General features: G+C 41.8%; 2 protein-coding genes across 3 annotated transcripts in view; both read left to right on the top strand.

The window, feature by feature from the left end:
- Positions 1 to 9,241, top strand: part of gabrr2a (gamma-aminobutyric acid type A receptor subunit rho2a) — a 35,634-nt gene extending 26,393 nt beyond the window's left edge. For both annotated transcript variants that reach the window (XM_023994051.1, XM_023994052.1), the window contains 7 exons: positions 158 to 225; positions 1,012 to 1,235; positions 3,784 to 3,866; positions 4,117 to 4,257; positions 4,561 to 4,713; positions 6,677 to 6,897; positions 7,204 to 9,241. In XM_023994051.1, the coding sequence (XP_023849819.1) occupies positions 158 to 225; positions 1,012 to 1,235; positions 3,784 to 3,866; positions 4,117 to 4,257; positions 4,561 to 4,713; positions 6,677 to 6,897; positions 7,204 to 7,554 (1,241 nt within the window). In that variant the 3' untranslated portion in view covers positions 7,555 to 9,241. The remainder of the gene's footprint in view (positions 1 to 157; positions 226 to 1,011; positions 1,236 to 3,783; positions 3,867 to 4,116; positions 4,258 to 4,560; positions 4,714 to 6,676; positions 6,898 to 7,203) is intronic.
- Positions 9,242 to 9,529: 288 nt separating this feature from the next.
- The window catches only part of syne3 (spectrin repeat containing, nuclear envelope family member 3), a 43,293-nt gene continuing 31,581 nt past the window's right edge, over positions 9,530 to 21,241 (top strand). Inside the window, exons 1-3 of the mRNA XM_023994053.2 lie at positions 9,530 to 9,712; positions 11,383 to 11,538; positions 20,748 to 20,920. Coding sequence (XP_023849821.1) covers positions 11,395 to 11,538; positions 20,748 to 20,920 — 317 coding nt within the window. The 5' untranslated portion in view covers positions 9,530 to 9,712; positions 11,383 to 11,394. The remainder of the gene's footprint in view (positions 9,713 to 11,382; positions 11,539 to 20,747; positions 20,921 to 21,241) is intronic.

The raw sequence follows: 21,241 nt of genomic DNA on the forward strand, positions 1-21,241 counted from the left end.
TGGAATAAGAAATAATACCGAGATAAAGGAATGAGAGGCCTGCACAACGAATATTGCTTCTCCCCAGTGCTTTATTTCTGCACCCAAATATACAAAAGTCTTCATCTTTTTGTACAAATATGTTTTTCTATGTGGTTTCTTTCGTTTTGTTTTCCAGGCCCGGCTATCCCTGTCGGAGTGGACGTACAAGTGGAAAGCTTGGACAGCATCTCAGAAGTAGACATGGTAGGTTAAGGCTAACCAATTTTTGTACTACCAAGTTATGACACAAAAATGTCCAACTGCGCATTGTGGAAATAAACTTATAGTAAATTACCCACATCATTAACACTTATGCCATTTCTCCCTGAATCCAAATGGACATGTTTTGTTGGTATTTTTTGTCCTGGTAACTCCCTTATGTAACAGACTGTAACATTTGGATAGTCTTTATTTACCATGCAGATGGTCATCGTAATGATGGGTACTCCCAACTGTTGCTAGTCATTACATAATGGGAGAGGGGTGAGAGAGGGATGATCTCTACTTTAGGGGTTTTGGGAGGAGTTGGAGTACGCGGAGGGAGATGAGGAGTAGGAAGAGGTAAAAAACTGAGGAGGAGAGTTGAGTCTTTTTGTTTGTGGAGCTCAACCCCAGAGGCATGAGAGTCTGCAGAGAAATCAAAGAGACTGCTTTGACCATTGACTTTCAGGCTACACTTAATTTCACCCCCAACAGGATTTCAACCCAAAGTGCTGTAAGCACTGACAGCTGGCTTGATGATTTCTATTTACATGTATAAACTGTAGCACTTTTCTCAAAGTCAAAGCTCCACATAGATTTGTGTAACTTACTCATTGGGATAACTCAAACCCTTATGACCACAGTAGCATAGTTATGTATGATGTATGATTACGATTGGGTTGCACAATCACTGGGCACTTTCATTTTGCATCAAAGTGGACCATTCTATTGGTCCACTCACCCTGGGTACTGGGCAACGCATAACTTTCCCCTTCTCTGTTCCAATAGGACTTCACCATGACTCTGTACCTGAGACACTATTGGAAGGACGAGCGCCTGACCTTCACCAGCTCCACCAATAAGAGCATGACATTCGACGGGCGCCTGGTGAAGAAGATCTGGGTGCCAGATGTGTTCTTTGTCCACTCCAAGAGATCCTTCATCCACGACACCACCACAGACAACATCATGCTCAGGGTTTTTCCTGACGGACACGTCCTCTACAGCCTGAGGTGGGTCTGGGATGCTTTGGGGACTAGGGTTGAAAAAGTCCGGTCACTTTTCCAAAATACCCATGTTTTCCAGAAATCTTGTTTGGAAGATTTCCGGAATGAGAAGGAAATAAGCAGGAAATCCAGAATCCTGGAATTTCTGGAAACCTGGGCATTTTTGTAAATTTACCGGAATTTCGCAACCTTACGGTATGGGTCATTCTATGCCATGCAGGGTTGGGGTCAATTCCGTTTTCAATTCATTTTGAATTCACTGTGCTAGCGCTGGGATGGAGCAAAAGCCTTCACACACTGTGGCCTTCCATTGCCACGATTCGCCTCCCCAGCTACAAAGTGATCGACTCCTAAAATTCTCAATACTGTGATTATGTATTTAGCTGTTGACATGTAAGAATGAAATGTAATCAGTTTAGAATGTTAATAGTATCCTAACTTTTAATATTAAAAATAACATGGTTCTGTGCAGGATGTATGATGACATCTAGACAAGAAGATTAATTAGCATTTTTTTTCTGTTAAGATTTGAAATGTGCTTCTGGCTGATGATGTTTTAAAAAATCTGTTTTTGACAACTAGGCCAAAATGTGAAGGTACTACTAAGTTGTTGGTTATGCCAGATTTTTCTATTATGCTTCCCAAAGTCATTCACCAGACATTGAATGCACAAATTGTGTTCTAATGGGTTGAGAACATGTTTATTGTTATTCATGAAAGTGGCCCTGTTTTTTCAGATCATCTACGAAACTCAGCAAAAAAAGAAACGCCCCTTTTTCAGGACCCTGTCTTTCAAAGATAATTGTAAAAATCCAAGTAACTTCACACATTGTAAAGGGTTTAAACACTGTTTCCCATGCTTGTTCAATGAACCATAACCAATTAATGAACATGCACCTGTTGAACGGTCGTTAAGACACTAACATTTTTCAGACGGTAGGCAATTAAGGTCAGTTATGAAAACCTAGGACACTAAAGAGGCCTTTCTACTGACTCTGAAAAACACAAAAAGAAAGATGCCCAGGGTCTCTGCTCATCTGCGTGAACGTGCCTTAGGCATGCTGCAAGGAGGCATGAGGACTGCAGATGTGGACAGGGCAATAAATTGCAATGTCCGTACTGTGAGACGCCTAAGACAGCGCTACAGGGAGACAGGATGGACAGCTGATCGTCCTCGCAGTGGCAGACCACGTGTAACAACACCTGCACAGGATCGGTACATCCAAACATCACACCTGCGGGACAGGTACAGGATGGCAACAGCAACTGCCCGAGTTACACCAGGAACGCACAATCCCTCCATCAGTGCTCAGACTGTCCGCAATAGGCTGAGAGAGGCTGGACTGAGGGCTTGTAGGCCTGTTGTAAGGCAGGTCCTCACCAGACATCACCGGCAACAACGTCACCTATGGGCACAAACTCACCGTCGCTGGACCAGACAGGACTGGCAAAAAGTGCTCTTCACTGACAAGTCGCGGTTTTGTCTCACCAGGGGTGATGGTCGGATTCACGTTTATCATCGAAGGAATGAGCGTTACAGCGAGGTCTGTACTCTGGAGCGTGATTGATTTGGAGGTAGAGGGTCCGTCATGGTCTGGGGCGGTGTGTAACAGCATCATCGGACTGAGCTTGTTGTCGTTGTAGGCAATCTCAACGCTGTGCGTTACAGGGAAGACATCCTCCTCCCTCGTGGTACCCTTCCTGCAGGCTCATCCTGACATGACAATGCCACGAGCCACGCTGCTCGTTCTGTGCATGATTTTCTGCAAGACAGGAATGTCAGTGTTCTGCCATGGCCAGCGAAGAGCCCGGATCTCAATCCCATTGAGCATGTCTGGAACCTGTTGGATCGGAGGGTGAGGGCTAGGGCCATTCCCCCCAGAAATGTCCAGGAACTTGCAGGTGCCTTGGTGGAAGAGTGGGGTAACATCTCACAGCAAGAACTGGCAAATCTGGTGCAGTCCATGAGGAGGAGATGCACTCCAGTACTTAATGCAGCTGGTGGCCACACCAGATACTGACTGTTTCTTTTGATTTTGACCCCCCTTTGTTCAGGGACACATTATTCAATTTCTGTTAGTCACATCTGTGGAACTTGTTCAGTTTATGTCTCAGTTGTTGAATCTTATGTTCATACAAATATTTACACATGTTAAGTTTGCTGAAAATTAACACAGTTGACAGTGAGAGGACATTTCTTTTTCTGCTGAGTTTACATAGTTATAATCAGTATTGAATTGGTTGTATGGAATAATAAGGACAACAGAAAGGACAAACTTCATTTGGTGTTGTAAATAGGTGATTCAGCGTACAGTGTATGTAGTGAGTCCGGACTCAAAAAATGTGATTTTCAAAGTTATGTCATGCTATTTATTTATTCCAAAAGGCAAAAAGAGAAAGTACCATACAACTTTGAAAATCTTGTGCGAGCATACAATAACTTTTTTGAGTGCGGACCCTCTACAATGAATCTTATGTGTTGCAAACAGGCTCATAGGGGAATCTTAGGTTAGTTGATGTCACATCATGGATCTGTGTTGTCCTTACTGTACAGGGTGACAGTGACAGCAGCCTGTAACATGGACTTCAGCCGCTTTCCTCTGGATACCCAGACCTGCTCACTGGAGCTGGAGAGCTGTGAGTAACTGTCATCAACTACTATTAAGGCTGATACTGTCATAACCTCTCTCAATTTTAATAAGGGGATGAATCCTAACTAAGATACACACAGAAATCTCCATTTGACATCAATAGATGTACTCAAATGCCCACGATATCTCTAGTTAGGATTTTTCCCACTGGGCACAACATTTAGTATTCTTGACTACAGTAAATACACAAACAGAACAATATTATGGAGAATATATCAATTTTTTTTGCTCCCCAGATGCCTATACGGATGAGGATCTGATGCTGTACTGGAAGAGTGGGGATGAGTCCTTGAGTACGGACGACCGTATCTCCCTTTCTCAGTTCCTCATCCAGAAGTTCCACACCACCTCTCACCTGGCGTTCTACAGCAGCACAGGTACACTAAAGTACATTACAGTGCAGTACAGTACAGTTAAGATGGCAGATCAATGTTACGGACAAATAGGGTAATTTTGGTTGAGCTAAAGGTATTGACTAAGATTAGGGATCACGATCAGTGGTCAATGAGGTATTGGCACAGGAATCAACCACACTACATGACATGATTTGAGTTAAAAACTCCAATACACAGTCATTTAAGTCATCATCACAATAACCACATGGAGGGAATCATAAGCATTGACATTCCCATGATATTATTGACCCATACTTTCCTTTGGTTTTGTGTTCTCCTGTACAGGCTGGTACAATCGTCTGTACATCAACTTCACCCTGCGGAGACACATCTTCTTCTTCCTGCTTCAGACCTACTTCCCTGCCACCCTCATGGTCATGCTGTCCTGGGTGTCCTTCTGGATCGACCGCAGGGCCGTCCCAGCCCGCGTCTCGCTGGGTAAAATTATGGTGGTGCTACCAATAGCTCAGAGGTGTTACAGTTTATGTCGTCTCTAGCGCTGCTTATTCCCCTCATTGTCAAATTTACGGCATTCGGTGGTATTGTGTAAGTATCACAATGGTTTTCAGCGTCGAGCCTTGAACAATAAAGCCCTCTTTGTCAGACCTAATGAAGGTATATTGGTGTTGTACGATTACAAGAAAGAATATATATTCAAAAATACTCAGATACTTATAGAAATGTCTGAACTTATTCTGGTAGCCCCCATTCCATATACAGTTGAAGTCAGAAGTTTACATACACCTTAGCCAAATACATTTAAACTCAGTTTTTCACAATCCCTGACATTCAATCCTGGTAAAAATTCCCTGTCTTAGGTCAGGTAGGATCACCACTTTATTTTAAGAATGTGAAATGTCAGAATAATAGTAGAGAGAATTACTTATTTCAGCTTTTATATCTTTCATCACATTCCCAGTGGGTCAGAAGTTTACATACACTCAATTAGTATTTGGTAACATTGCCTTTAAATTGTTTAACTTGGGTCAAACGTTTCGGGTAGCCTACCACAAGCTTCCCACAATAAGTTGGGTGAATTTTGGCCTATTCCTCCTGACAGAGCTGGTGTAACGGAGTCAGGTTTGTAGGCCTCCTTGCTCACACATGCTTTTTCAGTTCTGCCCACACCTTTTCTATTGGATGAGGTCAGGGCTTTGTGATGGCCACTCCAATACCTTGACTTTGTAGTCCTTGAGCCACAACTTTGGAAGTATGCTTGGGGTCATTGTCCATTTGGAAGACCCATTTGCGACCAAGCTTTAACTTCCTGACTGATGTCTTGAGATGTTGCGTCAATATATCCACATAATTTCGCTTCCTCATGATGCCGTCTATTTTGTGAAGTGCACCAGTACCTCCTGCAGCAAAGCACCCCCACAACATGATGCTGCCACTCCCGTGCTTTACGGTTGGGATGGTGTTCTTCAGCTTGCAAGCATTCCCCTTTTTCCTCCAAACATAACGATAGTCATTATGGCCAAACAGTTCTATTTTTGTTTCATCAGACCAGAGGACATTTCTCCAAAAAGTACAATCTTTGTCCCCATGTGCAGTTGCAAACCGTAGTCTGGCTTTTTTATGGAGGTTTTGGAGCAGTGGCTTCTTCCTTGCTGAGCGGCCTTTCTGGTTATGTCAATATAGGACTCATTTTACTGTGGATATTGATACTTTTGTACCCGTTTCCTCCAGCATCTTCACAAGGTCCTTTGCTGTTGTTCTGTGTTTTATTTGCACTTTTCGCACCAAAGTACGTTCATTTCTAGGAGACAGAACGTGTCTCCTTCCTGAGCGGTATGACTGCTGCGTGGTCCCATGGTGTTTCTACTTGCGTACTATTGTTTGTACAGATGAATGTGGTACCTTCAGGCGTTTGGAAATTGCTCCCAAGGATGAACCAGACTTGTGAAGGTCTACAATTTGTTTTTCTGAGGTCTTGGCTAATTTCTTTAGATTTTCCCATGATGTTAAGCAAAGAGCCACTGAGTTTGGAGGTAGGCCTTGAAATACATCCACAGGTACACCTCCAATTGACTCAAATTATGTAAATTAGCCTATCAGAAGCTTCTAAAGCCATGACATCATTTTCTGGAATTTTCCAAGCTGTTTAAAGGCACAGTCAACTTAGTGTATGTAAACTTATGACCCACTGGAATTGTGATACAGTGAATTATAAGTGAAATAATCTGTCTGTAAACAATTGTTGGAAAAATTACTTGTGTCATGCACAAGTCCTAACCGACTTGCCAAAACTATAGTTTGTTAACAAGAAATTTGTGGAATGGTTGAAAAACGAGTTTTAATGACTCCAACCTAAGTGTATGTAAACTTCTGACTTTAACTGTATATATTTTTAAACCAACAGACCTGAGCTTTTGTTATTTCCTTCTTTTTTCCACTGCAGGTATCACCACAGTGCTCACCATGTCCACCATCATTACTGGAGTGAACGCCTCCATGCCCAGAGTGTCCTACATCAAGGCTGTGGACATCTACCTGTGGGTCAGCTTCGTGTTTGTCTTCCTATCCGTGCTGGAGTACGCTGCCGTCAACTACCTGTCCACCGTGCAGGACCGCAGGGAACGTAAGATGAGAGACGAGATAAGAGAGAGGGCCAGGTCACAGGTAATGAGATGCTACCATAGTACTGTGCATCGAAGACAATTTTCGAAGAGTAACTGAACATCTCTTGTGAATACAGTTTGCTCTTAATTTCATGCAATTCAGTTGGACTGCGAGACACTGCTGACACATTACTTCCTCTTCTTTCTTTACGGCCTAACTTAATACATGCTAACACATGCATGTTTGGTCAAATGTCTCATTGACATGCATGATTAAAAAATGACAGGCATGCATCTCAAGTTAGTTTAGATACATTTTTCCTGCCATAACCTCGGTCCTTCCCTTACCTTCTCTCCTTTTCTGCAGTCGCTGCCCTGCACCTGTGGCATGTCCCAGACCAGGACCATGATATTAGACGGGAACTACAGCGAGGCGGACACCAACAGCCTGGCCGGCTACACCTCAGGAACTATGGTGTCCGAGGAGGATGTGGAGATGCCACATGAGGTGATGAACGAGAAGCAGACTCCTGGGGAGCACATAGTGGTCCACCTGTCTGTCAGTAGCGAGTCCACAACCACCAAGAAGAAAGGTATCCGGGCCCTCAAAATCATCCAGAATACACATGCCATCGACAAGTACTCCAGGATGTTATTCCCTGGCTCCTATATCCTATTCAACTTCATCTACTGGTGTTCATACTGTATAGGAGCGTAGGGTCTACTGTATAGGTGCAGTATGGGCCCTGGTCAAAAGTAATGCACTATGTATTGAATAGGGTGCCATTTGGGACTATGTTTATCATACGACTGTGTTTAAGACACTCGTCATGGACAAGAGAAAGGCTAAGAGAGACTGCTACTGGGGTTTACATGGACATTTGATACTAATGGCCAATATTTGGATGGACTACTAACGGGTTTGACTGGGGTACTGGGAGACGGATCTATATGGGTTTATGTTTATTATGTATATTAAGGTAAGTGTGACTCGCTCACGAATGACGAGGGAGATTGCGAAAGTCTGAGAGACGGAGACCGAGTTCTATGTGGATATTTGGCACTGATGGACAAAGAGAAAAGCTCCAGAGAGAGACAGAGACATTCTTCATCATCCCATTGTAGTTTGTGAGTTTCTGTCAATCGATTCCACAGTGTGATTCATAGTTCTGCAAGTACGTATCAGCTGTTGTTTAAAAACTATTTTGTCCAAATAACTATAATTTCAAGTCTTTTGTACTCTGGGCTTGGCATTTGACAACAGAGGTGTGTCTACAATGTTGTTAGCTTTTCATTCAGGTCTATTTGGCATTCAGGTCTAAGTACCAGTTCAGTCTGTTGAAACAGCTCAGTGTTTAACAGAGTTGAGTTTAATGGTTACGTACAAAATGGCACCCTATACTCTTTATAGTGGACTACTCTGGGCAAAAGTAGTGCACTGTATAGGGTGCCATTTGGGATGCACATGATGCTTTGGATTAGAGAATCTGCTACATATGTGAAATGTTATGATGCAATATACTACAGTATATATAATGGTTTGTGGTTCAAGTGAGGTCTTAGTGGTACTGAAACAGCTGTGAAGTCATTAAAGCACAACAGTAACAACAATGTAGAGCATTTCAAGCTGTGAACAACAGTTACTGGGACATTTGTAGCTTACTGTGTAAAGGAACTGAGTAATAGTGTATAGATATGTATTTTCCTTTCTCTGATACCTCTCATATGGTCATTATTGTATGGTTACATGCCATTGTAAAAAAGAATGTAGGCCTACAATGTAAATATATAAATCTAAAAAATAAATACCTTGTATCGTGCCACATAATAAAGATTTGTGTAATGAATTACATGTTTAAAAACATCTAAGGTGTCCCATGCCATCATACCGTAACAAGCTACAGCCACAAAAGGCAACACATGGCTTTGCTTGAGATATTGACCTTAAATGTACAGTATAGAAGATTTTTGCCTAAAACTAAATATACTTTTATTTTGAGCACTAGAGGCTTTAATAGTCAGGTGAGAAGCTGCAACCCTAAAACTAGGTGAAAGATTCTATTATCATTCTAATAACATGGCTGGAACAGCTTTTAGTAAACACTTTTGTATGTCAATGTGTTTGCAGAAATTGGCTTTAAATAAATGCAGCTGTAGGCTATTTCTTCACTAGACAACAGTTCACATTAGTTTTGTGAAACCATAATACTACTTTAGCCAGTCCATTTTGAAAAGGGAGTCAGTACGGGAAACTATTTTCCTGTATCACCATGTTGATATTTTTCATTATGAAAATAAAATGTATTGTATAATTTGGTGGTATTAAAATATTATTGATGAAATGTGTTTTATATGTTGCTGTTAGCATTTATGTTCTGTTGCAAGCATTATAACTGTTCAGACTATTAAACTCCCCCCTCCCCTCCCCTGGCTCCAGCATCCTATTTAATTTACTGGTGTCCCTACTGTATAGGAGCAGTATGGGAGCCCTGTTCATCATACTAGTGTGTTTAACACACAGTCAAGGACAAGAGGGACTGAAATTGGTGTCCCCTTCTCTCTCTCTCTCACACACACACACACACACACTTGCTCTGTCAATCAGACTGAGTCCAGAAGCCCACAGTATCTGTCTAGCTCTTCAGCGCGCGCCTTTCCGTTTTAATTGTTGACGTAATACGCTCACGCCCGGCGATTATCAGTTGCTCTGCGGATTTGCTGCTCTCGTCTGGCTAAATCTGCTAAAGTTAGGCTATGCAGCTATAGCAGAGGCCTCTCCTACACACTTCCTGCGTTATGCTACACGTTTACGGTGCATATTAGGTAATTTGTGGACAGGAACGTTAACTGTTACTTTCACCAATGCACAGGAATCGGTAAGTAATTTCATATCGTTTATTATTTCGGGTATCGGTAGGGCTGTTCATGTTATGGATATTTGTACCGTAAATAGCATGATGACAAACGTATTATGGACTCCATCGTCACAATATCACGTTGTCAGACTTCAGTAGTATCATATTATGGATAGACATTTCCCTTTTGTAGACCTATATCCCAATATATTTTAATTCGAAGTCTCTATTATAAGTTTGAACACGTCCTGAAATAGCTTGCCGTTTCAGTCGTAGGGCTATTTCCATAAAAGTAATTTGGATACAAGCAAATGATCAAGTCTTGCGGCAAAGATTGCAGATCCGAATCGTTTCAGTCAATATACAATTATAAAGCTACTGGGGAGCGATACAATGTAACGTTAGCGAGTGCGTGAAAGATATCAACCATGTTGCGAGTCCGTTTACGAAGCGTGAGCTGTCAAACAACAGATGGCGGGGCGGGGAGTAACTTACCCGTAAACTCTGAAAGTACATTTTAAGTTTTGTCTATTAGACTATTATTGGCTTTGAAACGTAGGTAAAGTTTACTTTCTCCATTAATATAGCGCTTACATTTTTACTATATTATGTGTTCTTTCTATTTTTCTGTTACTCTATATTGTGGATCGTTAGAGAACATACAATATCCGCAGTTGAGTATAACTTCCCTAAAAGGGGGATACGTGAGGAGTTTTGATCTGTCGGGGAAAATGAGTCACTCAGAAGAAATGAGTTTGGCTTCATTTTCTGACCTGTGGAATAAAAAAAGAGCTGTCGTGCCTTCAGACCGCCCCTTCTTTCCTTCCTGACATTGCATTATCATGACTAGGCCTACAATGCACACGATTCTAGTCAAGGATTTCAATCCCCTTGAGAGAGGAGCCTAGTAGAAACAGATTTTTAGCCTAGTATTAAAAATAGATTTTAGCCTATTAGTATTAGAAACAAAGACTTCTGTTTTTAAAAGCACAACATTTTTTACAGACATCACAAGGACAAGGTCTGCAGTGAGACTGAGTTAAGCCATCATGACAAATACACCTTATTACACTACAAGTATCATTTATGTTATGTTCACACACACTCGGCAAGTATGCAAATACACACATGTGCTATATTGTCCGGTGAGTCCAATAACGTAACGGCCCCATTCCTTCAAACCGGGAGTCAACAGTGCAGCACTGACTGAAGTATGAGGATCAACATCAGTTCAACGATTTATTTTGTGGTTGTGTCTCCTTGAAACAGATGTGTTGTGGTAGATCCTCCCTAGGAAGGTATTTGCCAATCTTCTCTAAAGGAACCGAGAAGCAGGCCTGTTGTTGTTGTGTAGTTTTACTCAAGTGTTTACATCCTGAATACGCAGCTGTGAGTTGGTTGTAACACAGAGAAACAACATGAAGCAGTATAATTTCTCTTCTGTCTTGTGGCCATGTTGAGAGTATAGATTATTTGATGAATTGTGGGTGAATTGTGACTGACTGATCTACAAATAATAATGAGTAGTTGGTTATGATGCAAGGTGATTTGTTGATCAGTCAATCTGCAGTCTCCTATTTCGGCTGCCGTGCCAAACAAGCCCATCTCCAGTCCATCACCTGACCAACCTTCGGTTACCAATGCACTATATACAGACTAAACCTCTCTCTCCTCTCTGTGTTTCGCCTCAGTCTGGCTCCCACATGACTCAGCAGGAGCAGCAGGAGTTTATTGATAGCCTGGAGGCAGCTCAGTCCTGGATACATGTCGTTCAGGAGAGGCTCCGGGTCAATGACAACACCCAGGGCCCCCGAGCAGCCCTGCAGGCCAGGCTCAGAGAGACAGAGGTGAAACCTTAACCACTGACACAGAGCTCTAACCAGGGATGGGATTAAATTACACTTACAAAATATAACTACAAAATACCCTAAAGACCAATGTATCAAAATATAAGATACTTTTGTGTTGAATTAAAATGCATGTATTTTCAAATACTAAAATAGATTTGCAAGTAGCTGGCCGAACAGCAACATTCTTAGTAACAGTTAGAGAAATGTTTTGCTCTGACTGTGATATATTGTTTATCTACCTTAGTTGAATGCACTGTCACTCTGGATAAGATTGGCCTTGTTTCTGGGCGGAGCTCATTAGAGTAATACTCAGCATGCTTTGAAATTATACATTTTTACATATACATATAGTTACAGTGGATTTGGAAAGTGTTCAGACCCCTCAACGTTTTCCACGTTTTGTTATGTTACAGCCTTATTCTTAAGTTGATTAAATCGTTTTCTACCCCTCAATCTACACACAATACCCCATAATGACAAAGCAAAAGAAGGTTTTTAGATTTAAAAAGAAAAAAATGTAAATGTGATATTTCAGTTTAATTTTTTTTATACATAATAATTCAGACACTTTACTCAGTACTTTGTTGAAGCAACTTTGTCAGCGATTACAGCCTCGAGTCTTCTTGGGTATGATGCTACAAGCTTGGCACACCTGTATTTGGGGAGTTTCTCCCATTCTTCTCTGCAGATCCTCTCAAGCTCTGTCAGGTTGGATGGGGAGCATCTCTGCACAGCTATTTTCAGGTCTCTCCAGAGATGTTTGATCAGGTTCAAGTCCGGGCTCTGGCTGGGCCACTCAAGGACATTCAGAGACTTGCCCTGAAACCACTCCTGCATTGTGTTGGCTGTGTGCTTAGGGTTGTTGTCCTGTTTGAAGGTGAACCGTTGCCCCCAGCCTGAGGTCATGAGCGCTCTGGAGCAGGTTTTCATCAATCTATCCTGACTAGTCTCCCAGGCCCTGCCAATGAAAAACATTCCCACAGCATGATGCTGCCACCACCATGCTTCACCGTATTGATGGTATTGGCCAGGATATGAGCGGTGCCAGCTTTCCTCCAGATGTGACGCTTGACATTCAGGCCGAAGAGTTCAATCTTGGTTTTATCACAATAGAGAATCTTGTTTCTCATGGTCTGAGAGTCCATTAGGTGCCTTTTGGCAAATTCAAAGCGAGCTGTCATGTGGCTTTTTACTCAGGAGGGGCTTCCATCTGGCCACTCTATCATAAAGGCCTGATTGGTGGAGTGCTGCAGAGATGGTTGTCCTTCTGGAAGGCTCTCCCATCTCCACAGAAGATCTTGTCCAATCAATTGAATTTACCACAGGTGGACTCCAATCAAGTTGTAGAAACAGCTCAAAGGTGATTAATGGAACAGGATGCACCTGAGCTCAATTTCAAGTCTCATAGCAAAGGGTCTGAAATACTGACGTAAATAAGGTATTTCTGTTTTTTATTTTTAATACATTTGCAAACATTCCTAAAAAAAGTTTTTGCTTTGTCATTATGGGGGTTTGTGTGTAGGTTGATTTAATCCATTTTAGAATAAGGCCGTAACCAGTGGAGGCTGCTGACGGGAGAACGGCTCATAATAATGGCTGTAACGGAGCAAATGGAATGGCATCTAAACCATAAGTTTGGTGTATTTGATACCATTCCACTGATTCTGCTCCAGTCATTACCATGAGCCATTCTCCCCAATTAAGGTGCCACCAACCTCCTGTGGCTGTAACGTAACATAATGTGGAAAAGAAGTGAACGGGTCTGAATACTTTCCGAATGCACTGTAATTTACCAGATGCTCTTATCACAACATAGTGCGCTCAGACATTTGATACCAGGCTGAACGGGGGCCACAAAATTGTGAACCACTATGAAGAAAAAAAATGGTATAGAAAATAATTTTGAAAATACATATTACAGCTTTTGAAAGTATCTTGCATTGGATATGCAAAATGCATTGGAGTGTAGTTCAGCCCAGTGTAATTCAACATACAAAATACTCACAAATACTCCCAGTCTCTGACCCCAACTAACCACTGACACTGTCTTAGGAGATGATGTGAGCAAAACTCGGCCCTAACTAACCAGTCATACTCGCTCAGAGGGGAAAGAGGTGAGACCAAACCCTAACTTCTGAACGAGGGTCAAAGACGTGTTTCACACTATTCAGCCAGTCTGAACCATACTGTGCAGAATCAGATACGTCTTTTCATACTGTCCTTTCCAAAATGGCTGTTATGACTGCCCTCAACCGATCCCTCACCTTTAACTCCTGTAATACAGTAGGACACTGGTATGTGACATCAGAGTCCAGTTTTCCTTTTTCGTTCAGATGCTTCTACCACTCATGCAGTTTCATTGCCCTCGAGGGAAGCTTCTGTATATATATATATATATATTTTCTTTTTATATATATACATACATTCAGTTGAAGTCGTAAGTTTACATACACTTAGGTTGGAGTCATGAAAACTCGTTTTTCAACCCCTCGCTTAAACTATAGTTTGTTAAAACAAGAGATTTGTGAAGTTGGTTAGGACATCTACTTTGTGCATGACACATGTAATTTTTCCAACAATTGTTTACAGACAGATTATTTCACTCATAATGGACTGTATCACAATTCCAGTGGGTCAGAAGTTTACATACACTAAGTTGACTGTGCCTTTAAACAGCTTGGAAAATTCCAGAAAATGTCATGGCTTTAGAAGCTTCTGATAGGCTAATTGACATCATTTGAGTCAATTGGAGGTGTACTTGTGGATGTATTTCAAGCCCTACCTTCAAACTCAGTGCCTCTTTGCTTGACATCATGGGAAAATCAAAAGAAATCAGCCAAGACTTCAGAAAACAAATTGTATACCTCCACAAATATGATTCATCCTTGGGAGCAATTTCCAAACACCTGAAGGTACCACGTTCATCTGTACAAACAATAGTACGCAAGTATAAACACCATGGGACCATGCACCGTCATACCGCTCAGGAAGGAGACGCGTTCTGTCTCCTAGAGATGAACGTACTTGGGTGCGAGAAGTGCAAATCAATCCCAGAACAATAGCAAAGGACCTTGTGGAGATGTTGGAGGAAACGGGTACAAAAGTGTCAATATCCACAGTAAAACGAGTCCTATATTGACAACCTGAAAGGCCACTCAGCAAGGAAGAAGCCACTGCTCAAAATCAACCATAAAAAAGCCAGACTACAGTTTGCAACTGCACATGGGGACAAAGATCGTACATTTTGGAGAAATATCCTCTGGTCTGATGAAACAAAAATAGAACTGTTTGGCCATAATGACCATCGTTATGTTTGGAGGAAAAAGGGGGACGCTTGCAAGCCGAAGAACATCATCCCATCCGTGAAGCACGGGGGTTGCAGCATCATGTTGTGGGGGTGCTTTGCTGCAGAAGGGACTGGTGCACTTCACAAAATAGAGGGCATCATGAGAAAGGGAAATTATGTGTATATATGGAAGCAACATCTCAAGACATCAGTCAGGAAGTTAAAGCTTGGTCGCAAATGGGTCTTCCAAATGGACAATGACCCCAAGCATACTTCCAAAGTTGTGGCAAAATGGCTCAAGTACTACGAAGTCAAGGTATTGGAGTGGCCATCACAAAGCTCTGACCTCATCCTATAGAACATTTGTGGGCAGAACTGAAAAAGCGTGTGCGAGCAAGGAGGCCTACAAACCTGACTCCGTTACACCAGCTCTGTCAGGAGGAATGGGCCAAAATTCACCCAACTCATTGTGGGAAGTTTGTGGAAGGCTACCTGAAACCTTTGACCCAAGTTAAACAATTTAAATGCAATGCTAGCAAATACTAATTTAGTGTATGTAAACTTCTGACCCACTGGGAATCCGATGAAAGAAATAAAAGCTGAAATGAGTAATTCTCTCCTATTATTCTGACATTTCACATTCTTAAAATAAAGTGGTGATCCTAGCTGACCTAAGACAGGGAATTTTACTAGGATTAAATGTCAGGAATTGTTAAAAACTGAGTTTAAATGTATTTGGCTAAGGTGTATGTAAACTTCCGACTTTGATTTTACATACACACACACACACACTCTCTACTGGTCAAAAGTTTTAGAACACCTACTCATTCAAGGGTTTTTCTTTATTTTTACTACTTTCTACATTGTAGAATAATAGTGAAGACATCAAAACTTTGAAATAACACATATGGAATCATGTAGAAACCAATTTTCTTTTAAACAAATCAAAATATATTTTATATTTGAGTCTTTAAGTTGCCATCATGACAGCTTTGCACACTCTTGGCATTCTCTCAACCAGCTTCCATGAGGTAGTCACCTGGAATGCATTTCAATTAAAGTTTCTAAAAAGTTAATGTGTGGAATTTCGTTCCTCAAAGCCAATCGGCTGTGTTGTGACAAGGTAGGGGTGGATACAGAAGATCGCCCTATTCGGTAAAAGTCCAAGTCCATATTATGGCAAGAACAGCTCAAATAAGCAAAGAGAAATGACAGTCTATCATTACTTTAATACATGAAGGTCAGTCAATCCAGAAAATGTCAAGAACTTTGAAAGTTTCTTCAAGTGCAGTTGCAAAAACCATCAAGTGCTATGATGAAACTGGCTCTCATGAGGACCTCCACAGGAGTGGAAGACCCAGAGTTACTTCTGCTGCAGAGGATAAGTTCATTAGAGTTACTAGCCTCAGAAATTGCAGGCCAAATAAATGCTTCACAGAGTTCAAATAACAGACACATCTCAACATCAACTGTTCAGAGGAGAACACGTGAATCAGGCCTTCATGGTTGAATTGCTGTAAAGAAAACACTACTAAAGGACACCAATAATAAGAAGAGACTTGCTTTGGCGAAGAAACACGAGCAATGGAAATTAGACCAGTGGAAATCTATCCTTTTGGTGTGATGAGTCGAAATTTAATATTTTTGGTTCCAACCTCCGTGTCTTGGTGAGACGCAGAGTAGGTGAACGGATGATCTCTGCATGTGTGGTTCCCACCGTGAAGCACGGAGAAGGAGATGTGGGGGTGCTTTACTGGTGACACTGTCTGTGATTTATTTAGAATTCAATGCACACTTAACCAGCATGGCTACCACAGCATTCTGCAGCAATACGCCATCCTATCTGGTTTGCGCTTAGTGGGACTATCATTTGTTTTTCAACAGGACAATGACCCATCACACCTCCAGGCGGCGTAAGGGCTATTTTATGAAGAAGAGTGACGGAGTGCTGCATCACATGACCTGGCCTCCACAATCCCCCGACCTCAACCAAATTGAGATGGTTTGGGATGAGTCGGACTGCAGAGTGAAGGAAAAGCAGCCAACAAGTGCTCAGCATATGTGGGAACTCCTTCAAGACTGTTGAACAATCATTCCAGGTGAAGCTGGTTGAGAGAATGCCAAGGGTGAGCAATGCTGTCATCAAGACAAAGTGTGGCTATTTGACAAATATAAAATATAGTTGAATCAACCACTTTTTTTTGGTTACTACATGATTCCATATGTGTTATTTAATAGTTTTCATGTCTTCACTATTATTCTACAAAGTAGAAAATAGTAAAAATTTGGAAAACACCTTGTTTGAGTAGATGTTGTAGAACTTTTGGCTGGTAGTGTATATAGTTAGGGTTTCAAAGGACCATAAACCTTCCGGTAAATTTCTGGATTTTTTCCGGAAATTGTTCATGGGAAGTTAAGCCCTGGAATTTGGGGAATTTTGTTTAAATTTATAAAAAGTTGGCATATAACAGTGAACCTTTTTTTTGTGGGACACATATAAGGCAATTCTAGGTCTTTTGGCATATTTTGGTTAAACTATCCCCATTTCAATGGAATTTCATCCTTCTGCATGCACAGTGCATGCTTCCATCACATGTACAGCTGATTCTCAAGATCTTGCACACTAATGCGATGCTATTGAGCCCACACTACTACACTGTCTGAGCCAAGGTTTACATTCTTTCTGGTAAGTTGTGAGTACAATACTGGGTGGGGTGAAAATATTTTATGACATACATTATTTTTTTGTTAACTTGTAAATAGTAGCCTACAGCAAAGTGTGATTAAATCATTTCTAACTTGTTAACAATTTCTGCTAGTTCATTTTTGCTACCATGTAGGTTTTAGCTTGCTTGAGCCTGCTAACTGAGAAGTGTTAATTCACCTGTTTCCATACATGTTTAATTTTAAAACATTTTATCTTACAAAGGAGTTGTTTAATCTAACTGCTTAACTATTTATCTGTATGTGGATTTGTATTTTGATTTTTTTTACTGCCACAGACACTATCTGATGTGGAGACATTTCACTGCAGCTAATGTAGAAGGAAAAGCTGCGTACATTTGCAGATACTGTCCCAAATCATATGTGAAGAATGCAACAAAGATGCAGAATCATCTGGCCAAGTGCACAAAGTTTCCTTAGCACTCACAACATGCAACATCTGACAAAAGTCCCTCTACTTCTATTCGAAGTGAAAATGATGAATCAGACACCTTATCGATAGCAACAGCTCATGGTCCTCCTGAAATCAGAAGTTTTTTTGACTCAATGGAGGAACTTAGTCAGATAAATGCTGATAAATGTCTTGCTCGAGTTGTGTATGCAACTGGTTCACCTCTGATGCTCACAGGCAATGTGTATTGGAAGATATTTCTGAATGTTCTTTGCCCAGCATACACCCCTCCAACCAGACATGCTTTATCTACTCATTTGCTGGATGCAGAGTTCAACAGAGTTCAAGTGAAGGTCAAGCAAATCATAGAGAAAGCAGACTGTATTGCAATCATCGCTGATGGGTGGTCGAATGTTCGTGGGCAAGGAATAATTAACTACATCATCTCCACCCCTCAACCAGTATTCTACAAGAGCACAGACACAAGGGGCAACAGACACATTGTTGTCTCTACAATGCAGATGAGCTGAAGGCAGTCATCAATGACCTTGGACCACAGAAGGTATTTGCACTGCTGACAGACAATGCTGCGAACATGAAGGCTGCTTGATCTGAAGTGGATGAGTCCTACCCTCACATCACACCCATTGTCTGTGCTGCTCATGTTCATGAAAACAATGGATACACTCTACAAGAGAGGCAAGGAAATGGTTAGGTATGTGACGGGTCATCAAGATATAGCAGCAATCTACCTCACCAAGCAAAGTGAGAAGAATAAGGGCACCATATTGAAGCTGCCCAGCAACACCCGTTGAAGTGGTGTTGTCATCATGTTTGACAGTCTCCTGGAGGGGAGGAGTCTCTCCAAGAAATGGCCATATCACAGTCTGCCGATATGGACAGCCCCATCAAGAGGATCCTCCTGGATGATGTATTTAGGGAGAGAGTGGTAAGCAGCCTGAAACTCCTGAAACCTATAGCGGATTGAGGGTGACAATGCCATCCTGTCTGATGTTCAGACTCTGCTTGCAGATGTAAGAGAAGAAATCCATACTGCCCTGCCCACTTCACTGTTGCTCCAAGCAGAGGAAACTGCAGTTCTGAAATACAACAAAAAGCGTGAAGACTTCTGCCTGAAGCCCATACATGCCGCAGCGTACATGTTGAACCCCAAGTATGCTGGCAAGAGCATCCTGTCTGGTGCAGAGATCAACAAGGCCTATGGTGTCATCACTACCGTGTCTCACCACCTTGGCCTGGATGAGGGCAAGGTTCTTGGCAGTCTGGCAAAGTACACTTCCAAGAAAGGGCTTTGGGATGGAGATGCAATATGGCAGTCGTGCCAACATATCTCATCAGTCACCTGGAGGAATGAACTTCTTTCCCTTGTTGCCTCCATCATCCTCCAAATCCCACCAACATCAGCCGCCTCAGAGCGCAACTGGTCCTTGTTTGGGATCACACACACCAAAGCATGCAACAGGCTGACCAATACAAGGGTTGAAAAATTGTTGGCCATCCAGGAAAATTTGAGGCTTTTTGAGCCAGACAGCGAGCCATCCTCAAGGTTGTTAAGTGACAGTGAAGATGAGGCCTCAGAGTCTGATGTTCAAGAGGTGGACATTGAGGAGGTCCAGGGAGAAGACATGGAAGCCTGAGAGGAAGACAACCAATTTGGGATGTATCGCATCCCACAACCGTCCCAGACTGTTTGGAATTTGTATTTCTCGCACAGAATAGAATAGGTCGACTTTTGTACTATGGGGGATAGTAGATTGACATAGGCTACTTCTTTTGCTGTTCGTTAGGCCTACTCATCTTGTTGGCTGATGAAAAGTAAATGTGGACAGTTCTTCCAATATCTTCAATATGCACCTTGGAATTGGATAAGGACGCACGCAGTTGCATCCCCGATGTATCTGTCTTCACTTGTAGCCTGTGAGAAAGACCCGATCACGTGATTGAGAGTCTTGTGAGAGATGCTTCAGATTGCGCAGCACTCCGGGCCGCAAAAGGCATGGATTTTTTTAGGCTGCGTTACAGACACAAAGGGGATGGGGCTGTGAAATTCGAGGCATTATCAAGTGCTTCTCAAATTGTGAATAAGAGACTATTGGAGTGTGTACAGCTTGCGCAAAAAACAAAGCCGAGCTCATGCCTTTTCAAGATACTTTTTTCAAATCATCATTAGTCTCATCATGCAGCCTTACAATGTATTAAAATCTAAACATATAGCCCAATGTTTGTAGAACACCTAAAATTACATAACTATAAATTGAGCATATAGGAGTACCTATTTGTTAACCGCTCAACACAGAATAGCCGTATGTGCGCACTCCCTCATATCATTTGGAGAACATATAAATATTTTATTCAGCTTTGTTAAATTTTTATACTTATAATTATAAGCAAATCTTGTCTGCTAAATGAACTACTGTAGTGTAGCACACAGCCATTTGGCATTGCCAGATCAGGACCTAACATAAGGACAACTTAGAGTATGCTATTATTTTCTTCTGAAATAGACTACATTTTCTTCATATCATGTTTCTTTAGACCTGTCTAAAATAAATAGTGGATTTATTGTGAAGTTGTAGGCTATATTACATGGATTTATTAGACTTTTAAAAAAAAAATGCCTTGTAGCCTGTGTGGAAGCCAGAAGATGCTTAATGTTTGTTTATTTGCTTGACAATCACCGGCTGACAATTTCGTGATCGCCATAACCCTATGCTTGACCACATGATCTGTCAGCCCAAAATTCATGATCTCATCAAGCATCTCCTGTGTGTTATTGGTGGACAGAAAATCCACGAGTCTGAGCATGAGGGTCGCGTGAAGGTGGACATGGTGCTGGTGGCTGCCGAGGTCTTACTGCAGAACGGAGACCAGGAGACCAGGAGCAAAACCCACGCCAGACTCAAAGAGCTCAAAGCATCATGGGAGGAGACCTGCACCTTCATAATCCACTGCCACAGGTAGCTAACCCACGACCCCTCTGACTTTCCATGACCTCCAATGACTTCTGTGGCAGCTGAAAAGGGCAGGTCAATTACTATGTCTCCTTTTAAAAAGGAATTGCCATGAGTTTTGTCTGTCACATCAGCAAATATTACACACCCATGGATAATGTATGCATGAGGGAATACATTCTATTCGTTCAGTTAAAAAGATTTGATTGTTAATGGCATGGCAGAAGGCCTTGTTTTTGTTTAGGCCATATCAACACCATTTTCTAAGGTCTGTCTTTGTTTTTCTATGGTCGACATTTACTCTTCAACCCACCCTACTACTCTCTT

The sequence above is a fragment of the Salvelinus sp. IW2-2015 genome, linkage group LG9, assembly GCF_002910315.2.
Source record: "Salvelinus sp. IW2-2015 linkage group LG9, ASM291031v2, whole genome shotgun sequence".
Classification (NCBI taxonomy): Eukaryota; Metazoa; Chordata; class Actinopteri; order Salmoniformes; family Salmonidae; genus Salvelinus; species Salvelinus sp. IW2-2015.